At 35.7% G+C, this 22,043-nt stretch overlaps 1 protein-coding gene across 1 annotated transcript in view; it reads right to left on the minus strand.

The window, feature by feature from the left end:
- The window catches only part of Glg1 (Golgi apparatus protein 1), a 285,095-nt gene that overhangs the window by 73,087 nt on the left and 189,965 nt on the right, over positions 1 to 22,043 (minus strand). The window contains exons 17-18 of the mRNA XM_090398148.1: positions 20,883 to 21,050; positions 5,870 to 6,070 (exon numbers count right to left, since the gene is read on the minus strand). Of these exons, the coding sequence (XP_090254274.1) occupies positions 5,870 to 6,070; positions 20,883 to 21,050 (369 nt within the window). The remainder of the gene's footprint in view (positions 1 to 5,869; positions 6,071 to 20,882; positions 21,051 to 22,043) is intronic.

The following is a 22,043-nucleotide window of genomic DNA, read 5'->3' on the forward strand; positions in this document are numbered from 1 at the left end:
ACTGCTCCCAATATAATCTAGCATATTTATTTAAGTAGAACCTAAGTAGATGTGATAAAACAAATTTTTATCATCATTATCAAATTCCTGCCATATACCCTCAAGTGGTGTACAGGATATGCTAATACTACATGAAAAATTAACATTACTAACTTCCTATTTACAATTTTCCTCCAGATCAGTCTGTTACTTGTCAAGACTCCAACATTATCCGATCTTATATTTCTATCATCTAAGGCACTTTGTACCGTATCAACCCCCACCTATATCTTGGTCTTCCTCTGGGTCGTTTTCCTGCCAACCTGGCAGAGAACACTTGTTTTGCTAATCTTTCCTCTCCCATTCTGCTTAAGTGACTGTACCACCTTAGATTAGCTCTGCTAACGCATTCTTGGATGCTGACAATGCCAAGTTCTTTCCTAATATCCTCATTTTTAATATGATATTGCCATTGATGCCATCTGTTCACACCTCTAATCTTTCTCAGGATTCTCATATCTGCGGTCTGTAGTCTTTGGTCAAGTGTTTTACAGTAAACCCTTGCCGAGCACGGATTTGCAGAACGCGATTTTGCACATATGCGTTATCTTAATTGTTTCCATTTAATTCATCCAACGCTACAATTTCATTCATATGTGGTACGCTGCAGAGCATCGGCCGGCAACCCTGCTTGGTGCTGCCCGCTAGCCAAGTGACCCAGGCCAAGTTGCGATCATTTCACTCGCGTTAGCAGAACTATAATCACGTATTTATCAGTGTTTATCCTCTTCTCCTTTTGCATTTGTATTTCTTTTAATTTCAAAAATTCAATATGACATCTAAGAGGAAGAATGAAGATGATAAAGCAGCAAAAAGATGCAAAGTTTTGACATTATCTCAGAAAATTGAAATTTTAGATAAGTTGAAAAATGGTACACGTGTTTCATCGCTTAGAAAGATAACTAGCTATAAATGAATCAAGCATAAGAACAATACGAGAGAATGAAGAAAAGATTTGGTCTAGTGTCAAAGCTTCAGGTGACACTTCGGCAAAGGTTACTCAAGTTTCAAGAAGAATTCCGCAATTGGAAAAGATGGAAAAAATATCAATAGCTTGGAATGACAATCAATTAAAGGAAAAAGGTTCAGTTGTGGATAGTATTGCTATTCGAAACAAAGCTTTAGATTTGTTTTCTTTTGTTTTAAATAAGATGGCCAATCATCAGAGAAAATTGACTTTCAAGCAATCAAAGGTTGGCTTGAAAACTTTAAGCGTCATTTTAATTTGCACAATGTAAAGCTTCAGGGAGAAGCTGGCTCTGCAGATAAAGAAGCAGCAGAGAAATTCAAACCCCAATTTTTGAAATTCATTGAAGGGAGGGGTTACGTTCGGCAACAAGTTTTCAATGCGGATGAGACAGGCCTATTTTATAAGCGAATCGGACAACGAACCTACATTACAAAGACACAAAAGGTTGCCCCAGGTTTTAAAGCTTTTAAGGATAGACTCACTTTGCTTTTTTGTGGAAATGCATCAGGCGACTTCAAGTGCAAGCCTCTGCTCATTTATCGATCTAAAACACCTCATGCATTGCAGGGAAAAAAATTTTGAGCAATTGCCCATTGTGTGGAAGTGGAATAGAAAAGCTTAGGTAACAAAAGCACTCTTTAATAACTGGTTTGAAAATTCATTCGTTAAAGAAGTCAAACATTACGTAGAACGGCAAAACCTGTGCTTTATAGTTCTCCTAATGCTCGATAATGCTCCAGGACACATGCTGAAGCCATCGCAACATTACATCCAATTGTAGAGGTTTAATTCCTCGCACCTAACACCACTTCCTTAATCCAACCAATGGATCAAAGGATCATAAAAAATTCAAAGCCTATTATGTCAGGCCTATTTACACCTCTGCAAATAAAGCACTAGACGAAGGAAAGCACGACACATTAATGGCATTTTGGAAGCGATTCAACATAAGCCACTGCATAGAAATGATTAAACTCGGATGGGAACAAGTGAATTCATCAACATTGAATGCTTGCTGGCATCAGCTCTGGCCAGAAGTTATCAACAATTTTAAAGAATTTCCATCGATTGAAAATGAAGCCAAAGAAATCTTTCAAATTGCAAAAGCAATTGGCGGCGAAGGATTTTCAGATATGGAAGAAGGAGAAGTCAAAGAATTAATCGAGAAATGAAGAATGAAGAATTGGATGATCTTGTAACACCAGCCGACAGTGAAAGCAGCAATAGTGAAGAAGAAGATAAAGTGCCTTTAACTTGCAAGAAGTTAAATGAATTGTTAAAAAAAGGCACAGGAACTATCTGATTTTACAATGGAGATTGACCCAAATGAAGAAAGAAAAGGACACTTTATGAAAGGCATTGAAAAACTCTGCACTCACTCCTTACCGCGAAACTTTTAAAGAGTTGCATCAGTCATTGTCCAAACAAAAATCACTAGCTTTTTAAAAAAATAACTGTATCATGTACCTACTTATTAAGCAGTAATAAAAATCCTTTCAATTAACATTATTTTCATTTTTCCCTTTTAATTACAACAATATTTAGCTTAGTTTAAATTATACATACATACTTTCTTAATTTGAACTATACCTAACACATTTTTTTCCACACAACGCAATTTTGCCGTGCGCGCAATGTATTAATGACGTAACCCCCGTGTTCGGCAAGGGTTTACTGTACTTCTAACCCAGCTCTCAGATCCATAAGTTAAAACTGGTTTGAACACGGTCTTGTATACAGCTAATTTAGTGTTCCGACTAATTTCTCTCTTATTCCATATGAATTTATTCAATGACTTCCTACCATACCAGCTTTGTTGATTCTGTTGTCTATTTCCATATTTAATTTACCATCTTCACTAAAAATCGTAGCAAAGTAGCTGAAATGTTTCACTTGTTCCACAGGTTGTCCGTTCACAATGCAGTTGACATTTTCAATGATTCTGCCTATTTTCATTGTCTTTGTCTTATTATTGCTGACCTTCATATCATATCTATTAACAACAGTTATTTAATTAAGTCAGGGAACCTTTGAGACTTGGAGCACATTTATTTAGAAGTATAACATCGTCTGCATAAAGCAAAGAGCTGACATTAACATCCTCAATTTTGATATCGTGTTTAATAGCACTTTCCTTCATAATGTGATCCATATAAATAATGTAAATCTTATTATTGCTGACCTTCATATCATATCTATTAACAACAGTTATTTAATTAAGTCAGGGAACCTTTGAGACTTCTAGCACATTTATTTAGAAGTATAACATCGTCTGCATAAAGCAAAGAGCTGACATTAACATCCTCAATTTTGATATCGTGTTTAATAGCACTTTCCTTCATAATGTGATCCATATAAATAATGTAAATCCTTGTCTCACACCAGATTTAACATTAAGCCATCTTCCTGTACTTCCTTCAATTCTAACTGCTGACTTACAACTCAAATAAAAACTAAGTATTGCTTGATATAATGCCCTATTGACACCATTTAACTGTAGCGTATTGAATAGCTTCTCTCTTGGCACCTTGTCATATGCCTTTCCCAGATCGACAAAACTTAAATACAGATCTTTGTTATATTCCCATGAATTCTCAACTATTTGTTGTAAAGTGAAGATCTGATCCTGACAGCCTCTATTTGGCTTGAATCCAGCTTGTTCTTCACCAACCTTTTCTTCCACAATTCATTGCAACCATTTCTCAAGTATACTTGCATAAATCTTACCAGGAACACTCAGTAGGGAAATACTTCTGTAATTCTCACATTCAGTTTTATTTCCTTTTTTTATATATGGGTACTATGAGAGCTCTACTCCAATCATCAGGAATTCGTCCTTCTGTCCAGGCTTTCTGAACAATGCAGTCCAGCCACTGCAAGACTTTTATACCATCATACTTCAGCATTTCTGATCAAATATCATCTACTCCTGTTGCCTTTCCACATTTCAAGCCTTTGATGGCTTTTTCTACTTCAAGTATGTAAATGTATTCCAGACTGAATGCCTATTGAGTGTTTTTTACCACTGTATTGTCACCACTGCTTGTTTCATTTAGCAATTTTTCTAAGTAATTACTCCATACCTCAAGGATATCTTTTTCTTCCGTTTTCATGTCACCTTTATCATTTCTAACTCCTTTTACAGCATTCTTTCCTCCACTTCTAAGCTTCTTCAACAACCAGAATATTTTGTCACCTTGATATTTATTTTCTATGTTCTTGCTAAAGTCCTCCCATGACGTTTGTTTAGCTAGTTTTACACACTGCTTAGCTTTCTTAAATTTGTCTCTGTATTCTCTAAGAGCACAAGCTGACTTATTTGACAGGAACTTTTGATATGCTTTCTTCTTTTCCTTCACTGCCTCTTTAACTTCTTGTGTCCACCAAGAAGTTAAAGATTTTTCTATCCTTGCAGACAACCTCACCACATGACTCTCTGGCTGAATCAATCAGGGTTTCCTTCAAGGCTTGCCACTGAATTTCCAAGGTTTGGTTCCTGTTCTCAAACTCTTGCATTTTTTCTTCAATAATCTTTGTGTATTTTAGTCTACAGTAGATAATTGAGAGCTTCTCAACTTTTATTCGTTTTAAAACTTTCTTACATGTAATTCTTTTCAATATGAAATTCAATTTTATCCTGCTCAAGGCTAAATAGTGATCACTTCCAATTTCAAATCCTCTGTACACTCTGGTGTCCTGCACCAGGGAGAAAACATCACTATCAACAATAACATAGTCAATGAGACTTATCTTATTACTTGCCTCTTCTCTCCATGTGAATTTGTGCACATTTTTGTGTTGGAACATGGTGTTAGTAATAACCAGTCCATGTCATGAGCAGAAATCCAACAGGTATTTGCCATTATTATTAGCTTTGCTCTTTTCTCTAAATTTTCCCCAAATATTTTTGAATGCCTGACAATAATTTCCTACTCTGCTATTTAGATCCCCAACAAGGACCAACTTTTCCTTTTTCACTGTGTCAGTGGCTTTCTCTAAAGCCTCAAAAAATTCTTCCACTTCTACCTTAGTAGAACCTTCCGTGGGACCATAGGCACAAATAAGTCTCATTGTCCAGTTCAACATCACTCTACTTGAGATTGCCTGCCATTCAAGATTTGCCTTGTATTTAGTGTTGAATACTATGGTTACTCCTTCTTTTCCTTGATTGTCATTGCCTGAACATAACATTTTGTATTTATTGCTCAGAAAGATCTCACCAGTTTTTGTCTTTTTTGTTTCAGTCACCCCTACTATGTCGATCTGGTACTTATCTAATTCCTACGCTAGCTCCATTTCTTTGCCATTTAGACTTCTTATGTTGATAGTACCGATCTTTAATTCTGGTGATGTTGAGTTGGGGTGTGTTTTAGGATTTCTTCCAGTAGCTGACTTTTCGCTGTTTGTCCATTCCCTGGCGAAAACAACGGGGGCCTTGTTTAACCAGGCGACATCCCAGCCGGCATGAAATTCTATCATGTTGTACCATCATTTAATATCGAGTTTAAGCCAATAAGAATACAATTTGGTCGGCTAAATCCCAAATTTCCAGGCCATCCTCATTCGTTCAGTATCCAGGTAGATACCCAACAGGGTGCACCATGAGAGGGTGAGGAATGGACATTAGGTCAGAAGCCCTGGTCGGTTCTCTACATTCCTTTAAAGGCTATGTGAAGGTCTCCTCTCAGTTATACAGCTTTGACCCATTCTCTAATAAGAATAAAGAAAAAGAATTTTATCGCAATATAATTTATCACAATTATAATTAAAAGTTTAGAATACTGTACAATTTGTAACATTATTTTCTTAAATCAACAGAAAGCTTTGGTAAAAACATTTTCAACAAATACTCAGTGTTACCTTTCCTTCAAATTCCTCATCTTGTTTAGCTTCTGCTAAAATAGGACTACAGAATTTTGGGATGTCTCTACTACAGGCTTGTTTTAATCTAGGATTCAGCCGATAATCAGAATTCTGCTCTACCATGCGTTTTATGACTAATTTGCGACATCTTGTATCCATATAATGATCATCTCTCTTCTCCTTCAAACATTCTAACACCTAAGAAAGTTTGAAATAAAAAACATTTTCTTAACCTCAGAATGGTATCTACTGAATTTATCAGTCTTCTTACACACACACACACAAGTGAAATTTTCCATTTTTGAGATGTTTTCCTCAGTGTGTGGACTTCATAAGTGCTTCATAGTGTAAACAAAACCAGAAGAAAATAAATAATTGATTTATTGAGCTAATATTTTGCTAGGTTTCTAACTAGCATCTTACAACTGTGGTAAACACACAGCATGAAATTATATTTTAGAAAAACTATCTAAACTGTAAACGAAAGGAAAATGACTTATCAAGGTACTCTCTAAGGAACAAGATATACAAGGTGGTATCAAAAAGTTTCGAAACTAGGTTTGTAACATGCCAACAGATGGCAGCACAGGGCTGCACGCACAGTCACAGGGAGCACCTACCTTTAAGTCAGTGTGCCAAAAGACATCGTTCTGTGTACATCGGAAGCTGTGCAACTGATGCTATTCTGACCACCTGAGTTACCACATCTGCGATTTCATCATGGACAGCAAGTTGGAACAAAAATCAAACGTGAAATTCTGCATGAAACTGGGCAAATCTGCCACAGAGACGTTTGACATGATTCGGCAAGTTTACGCTGCCTGCAATGAGTCATTTGAGGTGTTTTGAGTGGCATGCGTGCTTCAAGAGCGGAAGAACATCACTAGAAGACAATGAGAGAGAGATCAAGAAGACCTTCAACGAGCTCGACCTCCAAAAATATCGAAACCATTCAGCAATTTGAGCATGAGGATCGTCGGAGAACACTCCACAACATAGCTGCCACTGCATGTTCAAATCCTCACTTGTGATTTGAACATGCGGTGTGTTACTGCCAAGTTCGTCCCCAGGTTGCTGACCCAGGAGCAGAAGGAACACCACGTCGAAGTCTGCCAAGAACTCCATCAGATTGCCATGGATGACCCATTCTTCATGTTGAGGATCATTACTGGTGACAAAACTTGGGTGTACGGGTACGACCCTGAGACAAAGCAACAGTCTTCACAGTGGAAGAGCCCATCATCTCCATGACTGAAAAAGGCGAGGCAGGTCCACAACTCGACCATGCTCATCGTCTTTTTCGACATTCGCGGCACTGTGCATCAAGAATTCACAATGAATACAAATGGCTTAATTTTATTACAATATTTGATCCTGATGCATCAATGTACTACATTTTCATTTTCTTCACTATCTTCTATTGTGCTTTTGAAACATTCCATTATTAACCAGTGATCTGCATTCTATGGTTTAAGAACGAGGGAGGGAGAGAGAAATTAATATTAATATTAGACTGCACTTTAAAATTTGTTAATAACCCAGACAACTGCTAAAAAAAAAAATATCTGAACAATATAGTCTATATGACTGTCACAAGTTGTAACAACAAATATGTATAGATGCATGCAGCAGTGGTGAAACAATTGCCAAGCACCCTCACAATTTAAGACATGAATGATGCCAAAATTTAGTGGAAAGTTCTCACTGCATGATTCAAATTATTTGAATTTAAACTTTTAATGAAAACAGTTTGAACCACATAGATGGAATGAGATCATGCCATCAACCAGATGATATCCTAACAGAGGCTGATCAATAGTTGCCACACATTTTGTTTAAAACTTCCTTTGAATTTTTTAGTTTCTTAAACTAATGAAATTACTGAAAAATTAATTATAGAATATATGTACACCTTATCTGCAACAATAATATGGACAAAAATATCAAAGTAAAAAAAAAAAAAAAGTAACCAAAATTTTTTAAAAAGTTCTGTGTACTCAACCAAAGATCTTTAGCATATCATATTAAAAATGATTATATCAGAATCAAACTTGATTCTGATATAATCAAGAATGAGAAAGGTTAAGAAAATAGGTGTTTGATACTATGATGTCATGAAAGGATTTAGAGCAAGATGAAGATATTCATTAATAGGTCATCATCATCATCATCAAATTCCTGCCATGTACCTTCAAGGGGGTGTACAGGATATGATAGTACTACATGAAAAAAATTACATCATTATTAATTTCCTATCTACAATTTTCCTCCAAATCAGTCTATTACTTCTCAAGACTCCAACATTATCGATCTTATATTTCTATCGTCTAAGGCACTTTGTACGGTATCAATCCACCTATATCTTGGTCTTCCTCTGGGTCGTTTTCCTGCCAACCTGGCAGAGAACACTTGTTTTGCTAATCTTTCTTCACCCATTCTGTTTAAGTGACCATACCACCTGAGGTTAGCTCTGCTAACGCATTCCTGGATGCCGACAATGTCAAGTTCTTTCCTAATATCCTCGTTTTTAATATGATATTGCCATTGATGCCATCTGTTCAAGCTTCTAATCTTTCTCAGGACTCTCATATCTGTGGTCTCTAGTCATTGGTGAAGTGTTTTACTTCTGACCCAGCTCTCAGATCCATAAGTTAAAACTGGTTTGAACACTGTCTTGTATACAGCTAATTTAGTGTTCCGACTAATTTCTCTCTTATTCCATATGAATTTATTCAATTGACTTCCTACCATACCAGCTTTGTTGATTCTGTTGTCTATTTCCATATTTAATTTACCATTTTCACTAAAAATTGTGCCTAAGTAGCTGAAATGTTTTACTTGTTCCACAGGTTCCCCGTTCACAACACACTTGCCATTTTCAACAATTCTACCTATTTTCATTGTCTTTGTCTTTTTATTGCTGACCTTCATACCATATCTATTACAACAGCTATTCAATTTAGTCAGAGAATCTTGCAGACTTGTAGTGGATTTATTTAGAAGTATAACATCATCCGCATAAAGCAAAGAGCTGACATTAACATCTCCAATTTTGATATCATGTTTAATACCACTTTCCTTCATAATGTGATCCATATAGATAATAAATAACAGAGGGGATAATGTACATCCTTGTCTCACACCAGATTTAACATTAAACCATCTTCCTGTACTTCCTTCAATTCTAACTGCTGACTTACAACTCGAATAAAGACTAAGTATTGCTTGATATAATGCCCCATTGACACCATATAACTGCAGCGTATTGAACAGCTTCTCTCTTGGCACCTTGTCATATGCCTTTTCCAGATCGACAAAACTTAAATACAGATCTTTGTTATATTCCCATGCTTTCTCTACTATTTGAGTAGAGAAAGACAGCCTCTATTTGGCCTGAATCCAGCTTGTTCTTCACCAAGCTTTTCTTCCACAATTCTTCTCAACTGTTTCTCAAATATACTTGTATAGATCTTGTCAGGAACACTCAGTAGGGAAATACCTCTGTAATTCTCACATGCAGTTTTATTTCCCTTTTTATATATGGGTACTATGAGAGCTCTACTCCAATCATCGGGAATTCGTCCCTCTGTCCAGGCTTTCTGAACTATGCAGTGCAACCACTGTAAGACTCTTATACCACCATACTTCAGCATTTCTGGTCGAATATCATCTACTCCTGCTCCCTTTCCACATTATAAGCCTTTGATGGCTTTTTCTACTTCAAGTATGGATATGCATGCCTGGTCAGTGTTTTTTACCACTGTGCTGTCATCACTACTTGTTTCGTTTAGCAGTTTTCCAAAGTAATTACTCCATACTTCAAGGATATCTTTTTCTCCCGTTTTCATGTCACCTTTATCATCTCTAATTCCTCTTACAGCACTCTTTCCTCCATCCCTAAGCTTCTTCAACAACCTCCAGAATATTTTGCAACCTTCTTGATATTTATTTTCTATATTCTTGCCAAAGTCCTCCCATGACTTTTGTTTAGCTAGTTTTACACACTGTTTAGCTTTCTTAAATTTGTCTCTGTATTCTCTAAGAGCACAAGCTGACTTATTTGCCAGGAACTTTTGATATGCTTTCTTCTTTTCCTTCACTGCATCTTTAACTTCTTGAGTCCACCAAGAAGTTAAAGATTTTTCTATCCTTGCAGACAACCTCACCGCATGACTCTCTGGCTGAATCAATCAGGGTTTCCTTCAAGGCTTGCCACTGAATTTCTAAGGTTTGGTTCCTGTTCTCAAACTCTTGCATTTTTTCTTCAATAATCTTTGTGTATTTTAGTCTATAGTAGACAATTGAGAACTTCTCAACTTTGATTCGCTTTAAAACTTTCTTACATGTTATTCTTTTCAATATGAAATTCAATTTTATCCTACTCAAGACTAAATAATGATCACTTCCAATTTCAAATCATCTGTACACTCTGGTGTCCTGCACCAGGGAGAAAACATCACTATCAACAATAACATAGTCAATGAGACTTTTCTTATTTCTAGCCTCTTCTCTCCATGTGAATTTGTGCACATTTTAATGTTGGAACATGGTGTTAGTAATAACCAGTCCATGTCCTGAGCAGAAATCCAACAGATATTTGCCATTATTATTAGCTTTGCTCTCTTCTCCAAATTTTCCCAAAATATTTTTGTATGTCTCACAATCATTTCCTACTCTACTATTTAGATACCCAACAAGGACCAACTTTTCATTTTTCATTGTGTCAGTTGCTTTTTCTAAAGTCTCAAAAAATTCCTCCACTTCTACTTAGTAGAACCTTCTGTGGGACCATAGGCACAAATAAGTCTCATTGTCCAGTTCCCCATTCTCATATTTGCCCACATTACTCGACTTGAGACTGACTGCCATTCAAGAAGATTAGCCTCATATTTTGTGTTGAATACTATGGCTATTCCTTCTTTTCCTTGATTGTCATTGCCTGAATATAACATTTTGTATTTATTGCTCAGAAAGATCTCACCAGTTTTGGTCGTTTTTGTTTCAGTCACCCCTATTATGTCGATCTGGTACTTATCTAATTCCTCAGCTAGCTCCATTTCTTTGCCATTCAGGCTTCTTACGTTGATAGTACCGATCTTTAACTCTGGTGATGTTGAGTTGGGGTTTATTTTCAGATTTGTTCCAGTAGCCGACTTTTCGCTGTTCGCCCTGGTTCCCTGGCGAAAACAACGGGGGCCTTGTTTAACCGGGCGACGCCCCAGCCGGCATGAAATTTTGTCATGTTGTACCATCATTTTATATTTTGGTTTAACCAATAAGAATACAATTTGGTCGGCTAAATCCCAAATTGCCAGCCCATCCTCGTCCATTCAGTATCCAAGTAGATACCCAACAGGGTGCACCACGAGAAGGTGAGGATTGGACATTAGGTCAGAAGCCCTGGTCGGTTCTCTGCATTCCTTTAAAGGCTATGTGGAGGTCTCCTCTCAGTTATACAGCTTTGACCATTAAGCACCCTCATTAATAGGTGGACTGATTAATTAAGACATGCCCCAGAAGATGAATTTTAAAAATGTGAATATTCAAGACCTAATATATCATAAATTGTTGCCAGCTATCTAGTAATAATGAAAATTTAACTGTAATGGACTAACTACAGCATCCCCCACACTTTTTGCCCGTTTCAAATATAACCATGATCCTCATACTTGCCATGTGATTTGCCAACCTATGTGCTTCTTTCTCAATGGACTTGCAAGAATCAAAATATTTAAAGGTAAGCTTTTGTCCATTTTACTGTACTTTTTTTTTTATATCCTAATGTCTTCCTGGCACACATTTGCAAGTGATATGTAGTGCATTCTTTATGTTTTTCAGCAGACAAAATGCATTTGCAAGCTAAATAAAGGATGGGTTCCAGTTTTCACTAATTTCCAGTTTTTGCTGGTGGTCTGGTCCCTAACTTGGTGAATAATCGGGGTGGGTGGGAACACCTGTAATATCTCAAAAAATTGCCATTTTTGTAGATGAATTGCTTATTCTTAGAATTGCATTAGAATTCATTTTTACCATTTAAATAAATTTAGTAATCAAGTGTACATTGACATATCAGATGAAAGTACTCATGCATTTTTTTTTTTTTTTTTTTTTTTGCACAAATTCATAATAATTTTTCACACTTTTCACTGCCATAAGAGATTTGGAATCAGCTGACAAAATCCAACAAAGGATAATGGAAGATAATCTTCATATATACGGATATGGCTGATTACCTTCACTGTATTGGTTGATGCATCCAAGAATTTATTTTTTCTCAATGCTCTTCTCTAACATGACTATGAAAAGAAAGACAAATAAGCTATAGCATCACTATATATCTTTACTATTCAAACTACAATCTATATGCTTTCCATCACATAGACGTGCACTTGGGCATTCCTGAAATCTGATATTTCATGCCAGAGAATGACATATCTAGAATCTTCTCTCCAAATTTTGAAAATTATTTTTCAAAATTATATTTTGATTGTTTTTGACTTTTAATCCCTGAAAACTTGAGGTTGTGAAATATTTATTGTAAATAATAGTCTAATGAAAATTATCATTATAATCACCAGAATAACAGATAACTCTCCAATTTTCTGATAATCTCTTTTCTTAATCAGGTTTCCTTCCAGGTATACCATGGATGTTACCTCTCCTCTTAGCAACTCAGACGATCACATTGTACAAATTTTCTCTCCTACTGAAATTCTGACTTCAAAAAAGCGAAATGCATAAAACTTGCTTCTTGTACAAATGGCAGTTGTGTTTTCTGATTCCTAGCACTAATGTGCTAGGAATCAGAAAACACAAAAGTTCCTAGCACAAAAGTAGAAAATGTACTACTGGTACATTTTTTACTTTTTTGCTGTTATCACCATAAAATCACCTAAAGTCAAAAATGACTTCAATGCATTCTTCTTCTTCAATTCCTGCAAAGATAAACAGAAAAATTATATCCTATTATATCAGACAGAGTGCACTGGATTTAGAATATCTTGAATCACCTGATACCAAAAAGTCTATTGGTCCTGATGGTATCTTAGCTCCTTTCCCAACAACTGTGGTCAAAAGCTGTGATCTAGAATTAAAACTTGTCTTATATCATCTCTGATCATTGAAGGAAATGATTATGAACAATCATAACCTAATGTCTTTCAAAATAGCATTCATGTACAGTAACATCATTCTTTATTACAATAAATGTGCTATATAAGATATAATCATGAAAAGCCAAACGGCCATTTTTTTCTGGCGAGGTTGATAAGTTAAGGGGATAAAAATCCCTTATTGTTTTTCAGCCAGTAAGTGAAACTAAGATCGAAAACTACGATCTGTAACGTTTCATGCCGACGAACTGTCAGCGTATCCAAGCGTAAGTGACCACTTGGTAGTGCCACACCACGGAAACTCGTTGCAAAGGCGGAGCAAGCTCCCTCACTGTTCTTGATATTTTCTCATAATGTAAAACACACAGCTCTTAAGAGATGTAGTACTGTTTTACATTATGAGGAGAGGTCACTACCCAGACCGGTTTCAGAAGAGTGAGGGAGCTTGCTCCACCTTTGCACCGAGTTGCCATGGTGTGGCACTACCAAGTGGTCACTTACGCTTGGATACGCTGACAGTTCGTCGGCATGAAACGTTACAGATCGTAGTTTTCGATCTTAGTTTCGCTTACTGGCTGAAAAACAATAAGGGATTTTTATCCCCTTAACTTATCAAACTCGCTAGAAAAAAATAGCCGTTGGGCTTTTCATCTTAGTTATACTATGTTATAATATAATATAGAGACACACCTTTCGGGCAATCGTATAGCAAAAGTATGTAAGTTTTCTTCACTTAAACTCTGATATTCTAGGTCTAGCTACTCACTGATGAGACCTCAAAAAAGGTTGAAACCGGTCTGGGTAGTGACCTCTCCTCATAATGTAAAACAGTACTACATCTCTTAAGAGCTGTGTGTTTTACATTATGAGAAAATATCAAGAACAGTGAGGGAGCTTGCTCCACCTTTGCAACGAGTTGCCGTGGTGTGGCACTACTAAGTGGTCACTTACGCTTGGATACGCTGACAGTTCGTCGGCATGAAACGTTACAGATCGTAGTTTTCGATCTTAGTTTCGCTTACTGGCTGAAAAACAATAAGGGATTTTTATCCCCTTAACCTAAGATATAATCATGTTCTGCCTATTTTTTTTCATAAAATGGTTCTACTGAAACTAAAACTGAAATAACTTGATAAATTTTGGTAGAGATCCTAAATATCAAATATCATTAAATTCTATTCAGCAAGAAGAATTACCATTTACGAGTTGCCATGGTGTGGCACTACCAAGTGGTCACTTACGCTTGGATACGATGACAGTTCGTCGGCATGAAACGTTACAGATCGTAGTTTTCGATCTTAGTTTCGCTTACTGGCTGAAAAACAATAAGGGATTTTTATCCCCTTAACCTAAGATATAATCATGTTCTGCCTATTTTTTTTCATAAAATGGTTTTCTACTGAAACTAAAATTGAAATAACTTGATAAATTTTGGTAGAGATCCTAAATATCAAATATCATTAAATTCTATTCAGCAAGAAGAATTACCATTTTGAATAATTTTTCCAATAAAAATGGTCAAATTTATAAGATATCATTCATCAGAGATTGAATATTACTCTACTACAACATGCATCAGACCAAATATAACAGTATGCTAGTAGCTATTATTATTGTTTACATGCAATAGGGTTTGAAATTGTTCAGAGCTGAATTTTTGGTTAATATTTCCATCACTTTTTCACTGGCACATTTTATGTGTGAAAAATTTATAGTATTAAAAAGAGGAATACCAAATGGTACTTTGGTATTAAAAAAACATGCTAGAAGTTAGGGCATCATTTAAGAAACTTCATTTTTGTTTAGCCTACTTGGATCCAACTAAAACTAAAACTGAAATGATCAAATTTAAATAGAGAACCTAAATATCTAATCCCACTAACTTTCATCCAGTCAGAACCATTTTTTTTTTATTACTATCAGTTTCATTTGGCCTACTTTTGAGAAACAAATTGTTTAAAAATCATTTTAACCTTTCATTTTCTCAGCACTGATTTTAACTTTTTGATTTGACTGAAGAAAATTTAGGTTTGATTCTGAAGAACTCTGAGTATAGTGCCAATGGAATGGAAAGCATGGCCAAACTAATCAGATTTTCCATGAATTTGATGTAGTCCTGATGTTACTGGGTTTCAATCTTAGAAATAGCCCATTAATCCAAAATGACAAAGAATAAGATAAAACACCAGGCAAGGAAGAGATGGCAAATTATTCTCGACATTATGAACAGTAGAAAAGAAGAGTTTACAAAATGCGTTTGAAGCTAGTGCATGGATTATATTTGCAAAGCACCTGTGCTATTTGTTCCTTTAAGGTAAGGTATGGAAACCCTTTTTACATCTGATTGCAACTGGTCTGAGGGATGATATTTATTGATAATTTTCTGGATGGATACTAATGGTTACATCCAGTGTCGCCAATTTAGCTCTTTTGAGGCTAGATCTAGCTCTTTTTTTTCTTCCCTAGCTCCAAAAATTTTAATCTAGCACCTAGCTCCAAATCTAGCTCCTTCAGAACTAGTTTCAGCTCTTTTTAGTTGTTTTTATAACTTACTGTTAAAGATGTTTTCCAGATGTTCGCATTTGATAAGAAATTGTATTGTACGTTTGATGCGAGCATCGTACACGTTTCAAACGTAAGATGACGTCAGTCAATCACGTGGCCCAACAGTCTGCCATTTCGTTGCCGTAAAGTTGATAGCACTGCTACAAGTTAGTCTTTGCACAGTGTTCCGGTTGGTAGTTACAATAGCGAGTGGGAAGTTTTCAAAGACTGATCGTAATTCGTTGCAGTAAAGAGTTGTATACCTTTCTTCAAAAATGAGCAAAGAGAAAAATAAAGCTTACAAGCAAAAAATTTAGGAGGGAGTGGTTGCAAATGGGAATGTCTAGTAAATGGTTGTGTGAAGTTCCTGGTGATGCTACAAAAGGCCACTGTAAGTTTTGTAGATGTGATATAGCTGCTAAATATTGTCAGCTTGTAAAGCATAGCGAAACTAAGAAACATCTTGCTGCAGTTCCATATAAGGCTGTTTCTATTACAAATATGCTTGTGAAAAAGTCTGATGAGACTGTGAACTTTGAATGTAGGTTAGCATTATTTCTTTGTCACTCATCATTCAACAGTTGCGATCATCTAGTAGATCTTTGCAAAAATATCATCCCATACAGTCAAATTATGCCAAAGCTACAAATGCACCGAACTAAATGCTCTGCAATTGTAAAGAATATTCTAAGCGAGCATTTTGAAGAAGATCTAATTGCAAGACATTGGAGATGAAAATTTCATCTTGCTAACAGATGAATCGAATTGCCATCATTTATTATAGCAAGAAATTTAACAAAATTATGCATACATTTCTGAGCATGGTGGTTCTAGAAAAGCACGATGCTAGTGGTATTGTGGCTGCACTGAAAAAAGAGCTCTTGATCAGGAAATTGAACATTGAAAATCTTGTTGCAATTGTTACAGACAACGGCAGTGCTATGGATGGTGTCAATAATGGCATTTATGAACAACTGAAGGCATATATTTCCTCCTTAATTTTAATTAGATGTGTATGCCATTCATTACAATTGGCAATGTCTCACACTTGTGCAGAATCTCTCCCAAGAAAATTAGAATTTTTAGTTGCTGAAACATATAAGTGGTTTTCACGTTCTTCTTCAAGACAAGCAGTATATAAAGAGCTGTATCAACTATCAACAAAAATGATGCTCCTCTGAAAATTGTAATCAATTGTGCAAGAAGGTGGATCTCAATTGAACCTGCAGTAGACAGAATTCTCAGTCAGTAGTTGGAATTAAAAACTCACTTCGAAGTCGTGAGTGTGAATGAGAAATGTTACAAAGCTCAAATTTTGTGGGAGATGTACAAAGATGAAAGGAATCTGTTATACCTTTTATTTTTGCATCCTGTTCTAGTTCAAGTTCAGCAAGTTAACAAAATTTTCAAATCTAACAGTGCGGATAAGATGAGATTATTTGAAGACCATTCTTGTTTGATTCACTCTATTGCTAATATGTTAGTGCTACCATCATCCACAGTTGACCATCTAGAGTCAGAGATCGATGACTATTTGGATCCCAATCCAAATGTTGGTTACAGATTTGAAAGAAAAATATCAGAGTTGATGATACAAAAGAAAATAACGCAAAATGATGAGCGAAATCTTAGAAGTAGAGCAAGACAGTTTCTTCTTGGTCTCTTCACACAGCTTAAGCAAAGGTTGCCTGAAAACTTGAATATTTTAAGAATGATGTCTTCTTTTTCTGTTGACAATACCTTAAAACATATAAAAGAACTTGTTACTCCCATCTTAGAAATAATACTGAAAACAGAAAAAGATGTTGCTGCTGAATACCAGTACAATACTATCCACTTAAATAAATGGACAAATATAGAACACACTGAGCTATTCCAGACTGAAGTAGGAGAATATAAAGATGCATCTGGAATGAATCCATTTAAAGAAATTGCTCAGAGTACAATAAATTTATTAATACTGCCAAATTCTAATGCGGAAATTAAACGAATTTTTAGTTCCATTAATGTAGTTAAAACTAAATTAAGAAACAAGATGGAATTGCCAATGCTGACAAGGCCTCAAGCGTAACAACAAGTGCTGTCAGACTATCATTTACCAGCATCTACACTGAGTAATATTGGAAAAATGGCCATATATAATAAAGCTGAAAATCTAAGTGAAAACGTGGGTGAATTAAGCACAGAAGACCATATGAAAGATGTATTTAGCCACTTATATGCAAGTATCAGCTACTACTTTTAAAATTTTAGCTTCAAATTTTTATTTTGAATTCCTTTTTTTTTTTTTTTTTTTTTTTTTTTTAAGATTTAGCTGTTTGTAGTAATTTTCATTTGGCAACACTGGTTACATCCATTAAGTAATCAAGATGATTTTTATTTAATTTTTCCAATAAAAGGGAATCAGCAGAACAGATAGTGAGCCTGGGGCATAAGAGTCTTGATAATATCTGGATGATGATGTGAGGACAGAGGAATGTATCTACCAGTAAAGGGAAGTTTTGAAAATAGAATATTACCTATAGAAGCATGGATTATTAACGTATCCACAAGGGAAGGCTCTTGTTAGATTCACATTCAACAGTGGGCTTGTTACAGGATTATGTGAAGTTTCTTTATTTGAACTTGTAGTAATTGTTTCTCTTGAGTTTGACCAAAACCATGTGAATATGAGGTTGAGAAAAATTGTACTTAATAGTTGATTCCCTCAGATGTTCTATAAAATAGCCAGCCAAAGCAGGTGAGATGGGACTGCCCATTGCTGTTCCCTCAATTTGCTTGTACAACTTATTTGTCAAGAAAAATAGCAGGCATTTATGGGGAATTTAAATTTAACAATTCCATCAGGGAGGTTGGATGAATGTTATCAAATGATCTTGTATTCTTCCCCTGATGACATTCTTTCTTTGGATGCTACACAGTGATTAGCAGTTATTGTGTAAAACTCATGGAGAACAACACTGTGTTAGAGTAATAAATAACTTTAAATTATAATAAAATAACTACTTGGCATTTTGACAATTATATTAATGTCATCATTAGGCACACATACACATGCACAGCAACACAAGCTAAATAATGATTCATTGCACTAAGCTACAGCATTACTACTTTGGTCAACTGTCCAACCTAGCCTGAATTCTGGTGAGGGACAGAAAAAAATAAACTAAAAACCACTTGTATATAAGTGGAACTACATCAGCAGCTATTAAGGTTTAATTCTCTAGAATTCTGTCATTCTGAGTCTAAGGAGCACTGTAAGGATTAAGTATTGTACGATAGTTATAATCTTGCTGGTTTCTATATCTGGCTATTTTTTGCTTGACTTTTGACTTGGTCTTTATTATCCTTGTTATGTGGGCTGCAGATGAGCCATCCATATCCTTCAGACTCTTAAGACATTATTCTTGGTGGGGGATGATGAATTAGCATCTCACAGGCTTCTTTAAATTTTTGTTTATACCAGGTTTTAGATATCAGGTTTTTGTTTATACCACCCATTCCTTGCAATGTTAAAGCCACCCATTCCTTGCAATGCAAGGAATGGGTGGCTTTCCAGTCAAATTTGTGACACGTTTCAAGTGTATAATCAGAAGGGACTGATTTTCTATAATTAAGGAATTTGATGTGGCATTAGAGTTCTTTTTTTATATGGAAACAAGATGTGGGACTGCACATCTTTTTCCACTATGTGGAGTAAGTTACATGTGCACTGGATTTGACATATATCTGGATGGGAAAGGGAAAGAAGGGGTACTCTTAGAGGAGCTGAGAAACTTTTTAATTCTTTTGGGCGGTTTAAATGTAGCCTTCTCAATATTTCTCATGATGGTGGATCCAAGTAGGAGAAGATTGAGAACTCTCAGCCCTACAATGCTTCTCTTTTGATTACTGACAACAGACTTCACGTGGCGGCAGACCCAGGTAAGAGAGGATTAAGAAACCTAAGACAAAGTGCTTCTAGACATTTTGCCTTATGAAGGCCTGGACTACTGTTGTAACAAGTGCACGTCTCTCAAAACTACCATGTATGGTCATGTATTGACATCTGAACACGATGACATCATACTTCATGTGTTTTTTGGAATGGCCATATGGACATGGGTTAACAGCGCTACATAATGACATCATGCACCACATTATTTTAACAAAGACCCATAGTTAAGTTATTACAAATACAAGATTATTACAGACAAAACCAACATTTCTTTAAGTGCAATTTCCTTAGAAAAACATGTAAAAACGAACATGAAAAAGTTACTTATCATGAGAGATTTTACAAGTGTTCCTTAGACTCAAAATAACAGACCTCTAGAGAATCAAGCACTCGCCAATATCTACAGATATAGTTCTGCTTATGCATAAATAATATTTATCTATTGATTGCCAGAAGTCAGACTAGGGTTGATAGTTGATCAAAGCAGTAATGCATGCTTTTAGTGAATCAATATGCAGCTTGTGTTCCTCTGTGTATGACCTCAACATAAAGGTCAAAACACTGAGTAGTTATTTTAATTCAAAATTATCACTCATACATGATAGTTGTCTCAATTTTTACACAATGAAGACTGATGATCTCTCTTTATAACCTAATAAATTCTATTATTCTTTCCATGCAATAACATCTGGTATACGTATTACTACATAACATGTCTACTACACATGTTTGAAATAACTAAATACTGTCCCTGCCCAAACTTATTCCAGAGATGTTAGATATTGCTATATATTTGAACTAGCAAACTCTGATAAAGAGTCAGCAAAACAGATAATTTCATGTTAAGTAATATACATTTTGGTACTTTTATCTCATGTAAATCTAATGAACAGTGTTATTTAAAATGTTTACAGCCTTATTAAAAGTCCTCCCACCACTCCTGTTTTAAATGTGAAGTTTACCCTTCACATGAGGGCAAGATTCACATTTTTTAAATTAGTATCATGGGGAGATTTTTTTTAAAAATCTTTTTTAAATTAGTATCACTGGCAGACTGGGGACTTAATCTGGGAAATCTGCTCTAAAGAAACCAATGTCCCCCCCCCCCCCAGCCACTTTAGGCCTCAGTAGGCAGGGTGCAGTCTCACACTGGTCAACCAAAACTCTACTAACTTGAAAACATTCAAACAGACCAATGACTTCATTATCTACTCAGCCAATTAGGCTGTCTGCCTTTTTAGCTCATATTTTGTTTATGATGAAAAAAAGGAGATTCTTTGAGTAAATATGGCAATTTCATTACTATTAAATATTTAGGATTTTTTTTTTTAAATCAAGTGCACAATTCCTTTCTTCTCATCCATTTATGAACGAATGAACACAATAAATAAAGGTGAAATTTAAAAGTTGCTCATACCTGAGACATATCTCTATTGTCACAAAATTTTTTAATCATAGCTTTGCAAGTAGAAATAAGAGCATAATCAATAGAATTATCAATCATTTCCTCTTTCTCTCTATTGAAAATGATCTTGTGGCACTTAGGTGAGAGTTGCTTTTGATGACTCTTAAGGCATTCCAAAATCTGTAAAAAAAAGTTTTTATAGAATTTTTATATATATAGAAGCATGAATGAAATAAACATAACAGTAACCAATTTAAACAGTAAATCACAGTATCCAAAACAATTTTTTTTCAAGCAAATTTTCAGTTAATTTCTCAGTTATTAGCAATTGTCATGCTAATAGCATGACAGAAAAAAAAAAAAAAAGATAGATTCAAGTTGAAAAACACAGCAAACAACGATCAGTGTCAAATTTTTGATATTATTCTGTTCAGAAATTGGTATACAATTCTGTAAAAGCACCTAATATCAAAAATTCCTATCTTGACAGATGGCATCAACAATGAATACGTGTAGGGTAATCTATTGTGGAGCCTCCGTAGCTCAGTCAGAATAGACAAAGCCCTTTGGTCGGAAAGACCTAGATTCGATACATCAGTGACGCGAAGAACCTTTTTCTGGTCTCTTTCAATGAAAGGTGAGTTAGCCGGCCTCGTATGGAAGTAGGAGGTTTTTTCACCTGGAAACTTGGGTTTTTTTGTCCCCCCAGAACAGGCAAACCAGCCCTGTGAACAGACACGGATTACAGTCATGAATACGTCCCCGTCCCAGCCATAGCCAGTCCTGAGCCCAGAGAGAAAGAGAATTGGGAGATTGGGAAAAGCAATGGCAAACTACCTTATAAAAATCTCACCAAGAGCACTTTGTGGGCAATGCCAAAGTCACCTAGGGTCAGAAATGACTGAAAAGGAAAAATCACCACCACCACATCTATTGGGAACAAATGACATCCAATGATAGACAAGACCTAGCAATCTTGTCCACAGTAACCAAAGCATGGAATCATTGCTGAAGGGGTGATTGGATCATTTCGCTTTTTAAAAGGGAGCTGCTGGACTACATTATACTGTCCACCAGCAGCATCGCATGCCCATCTTGGTTGGGTGTGCTGTTGTGTGGCTTATGCAACCCACACTACCAAATTCAAGATCAGTTTGCCATATGATTGCATTT

Source organism: Typopeltis vanoorti, chromosome 9, assembly GCF_054136105.1.
Source record: "Typopeltis vanoorti isolate ZY-2024b chromosome 9, IOZ_Tvanoo_1.0, whole genome shotgun sequence".
Lineage (NCBI taxonomy): Eukaryota > Metazoa > Arthropoda > Arachnida > Uropygi > Thelyphonidae > Typopeltis > Typopeltis vanoorti.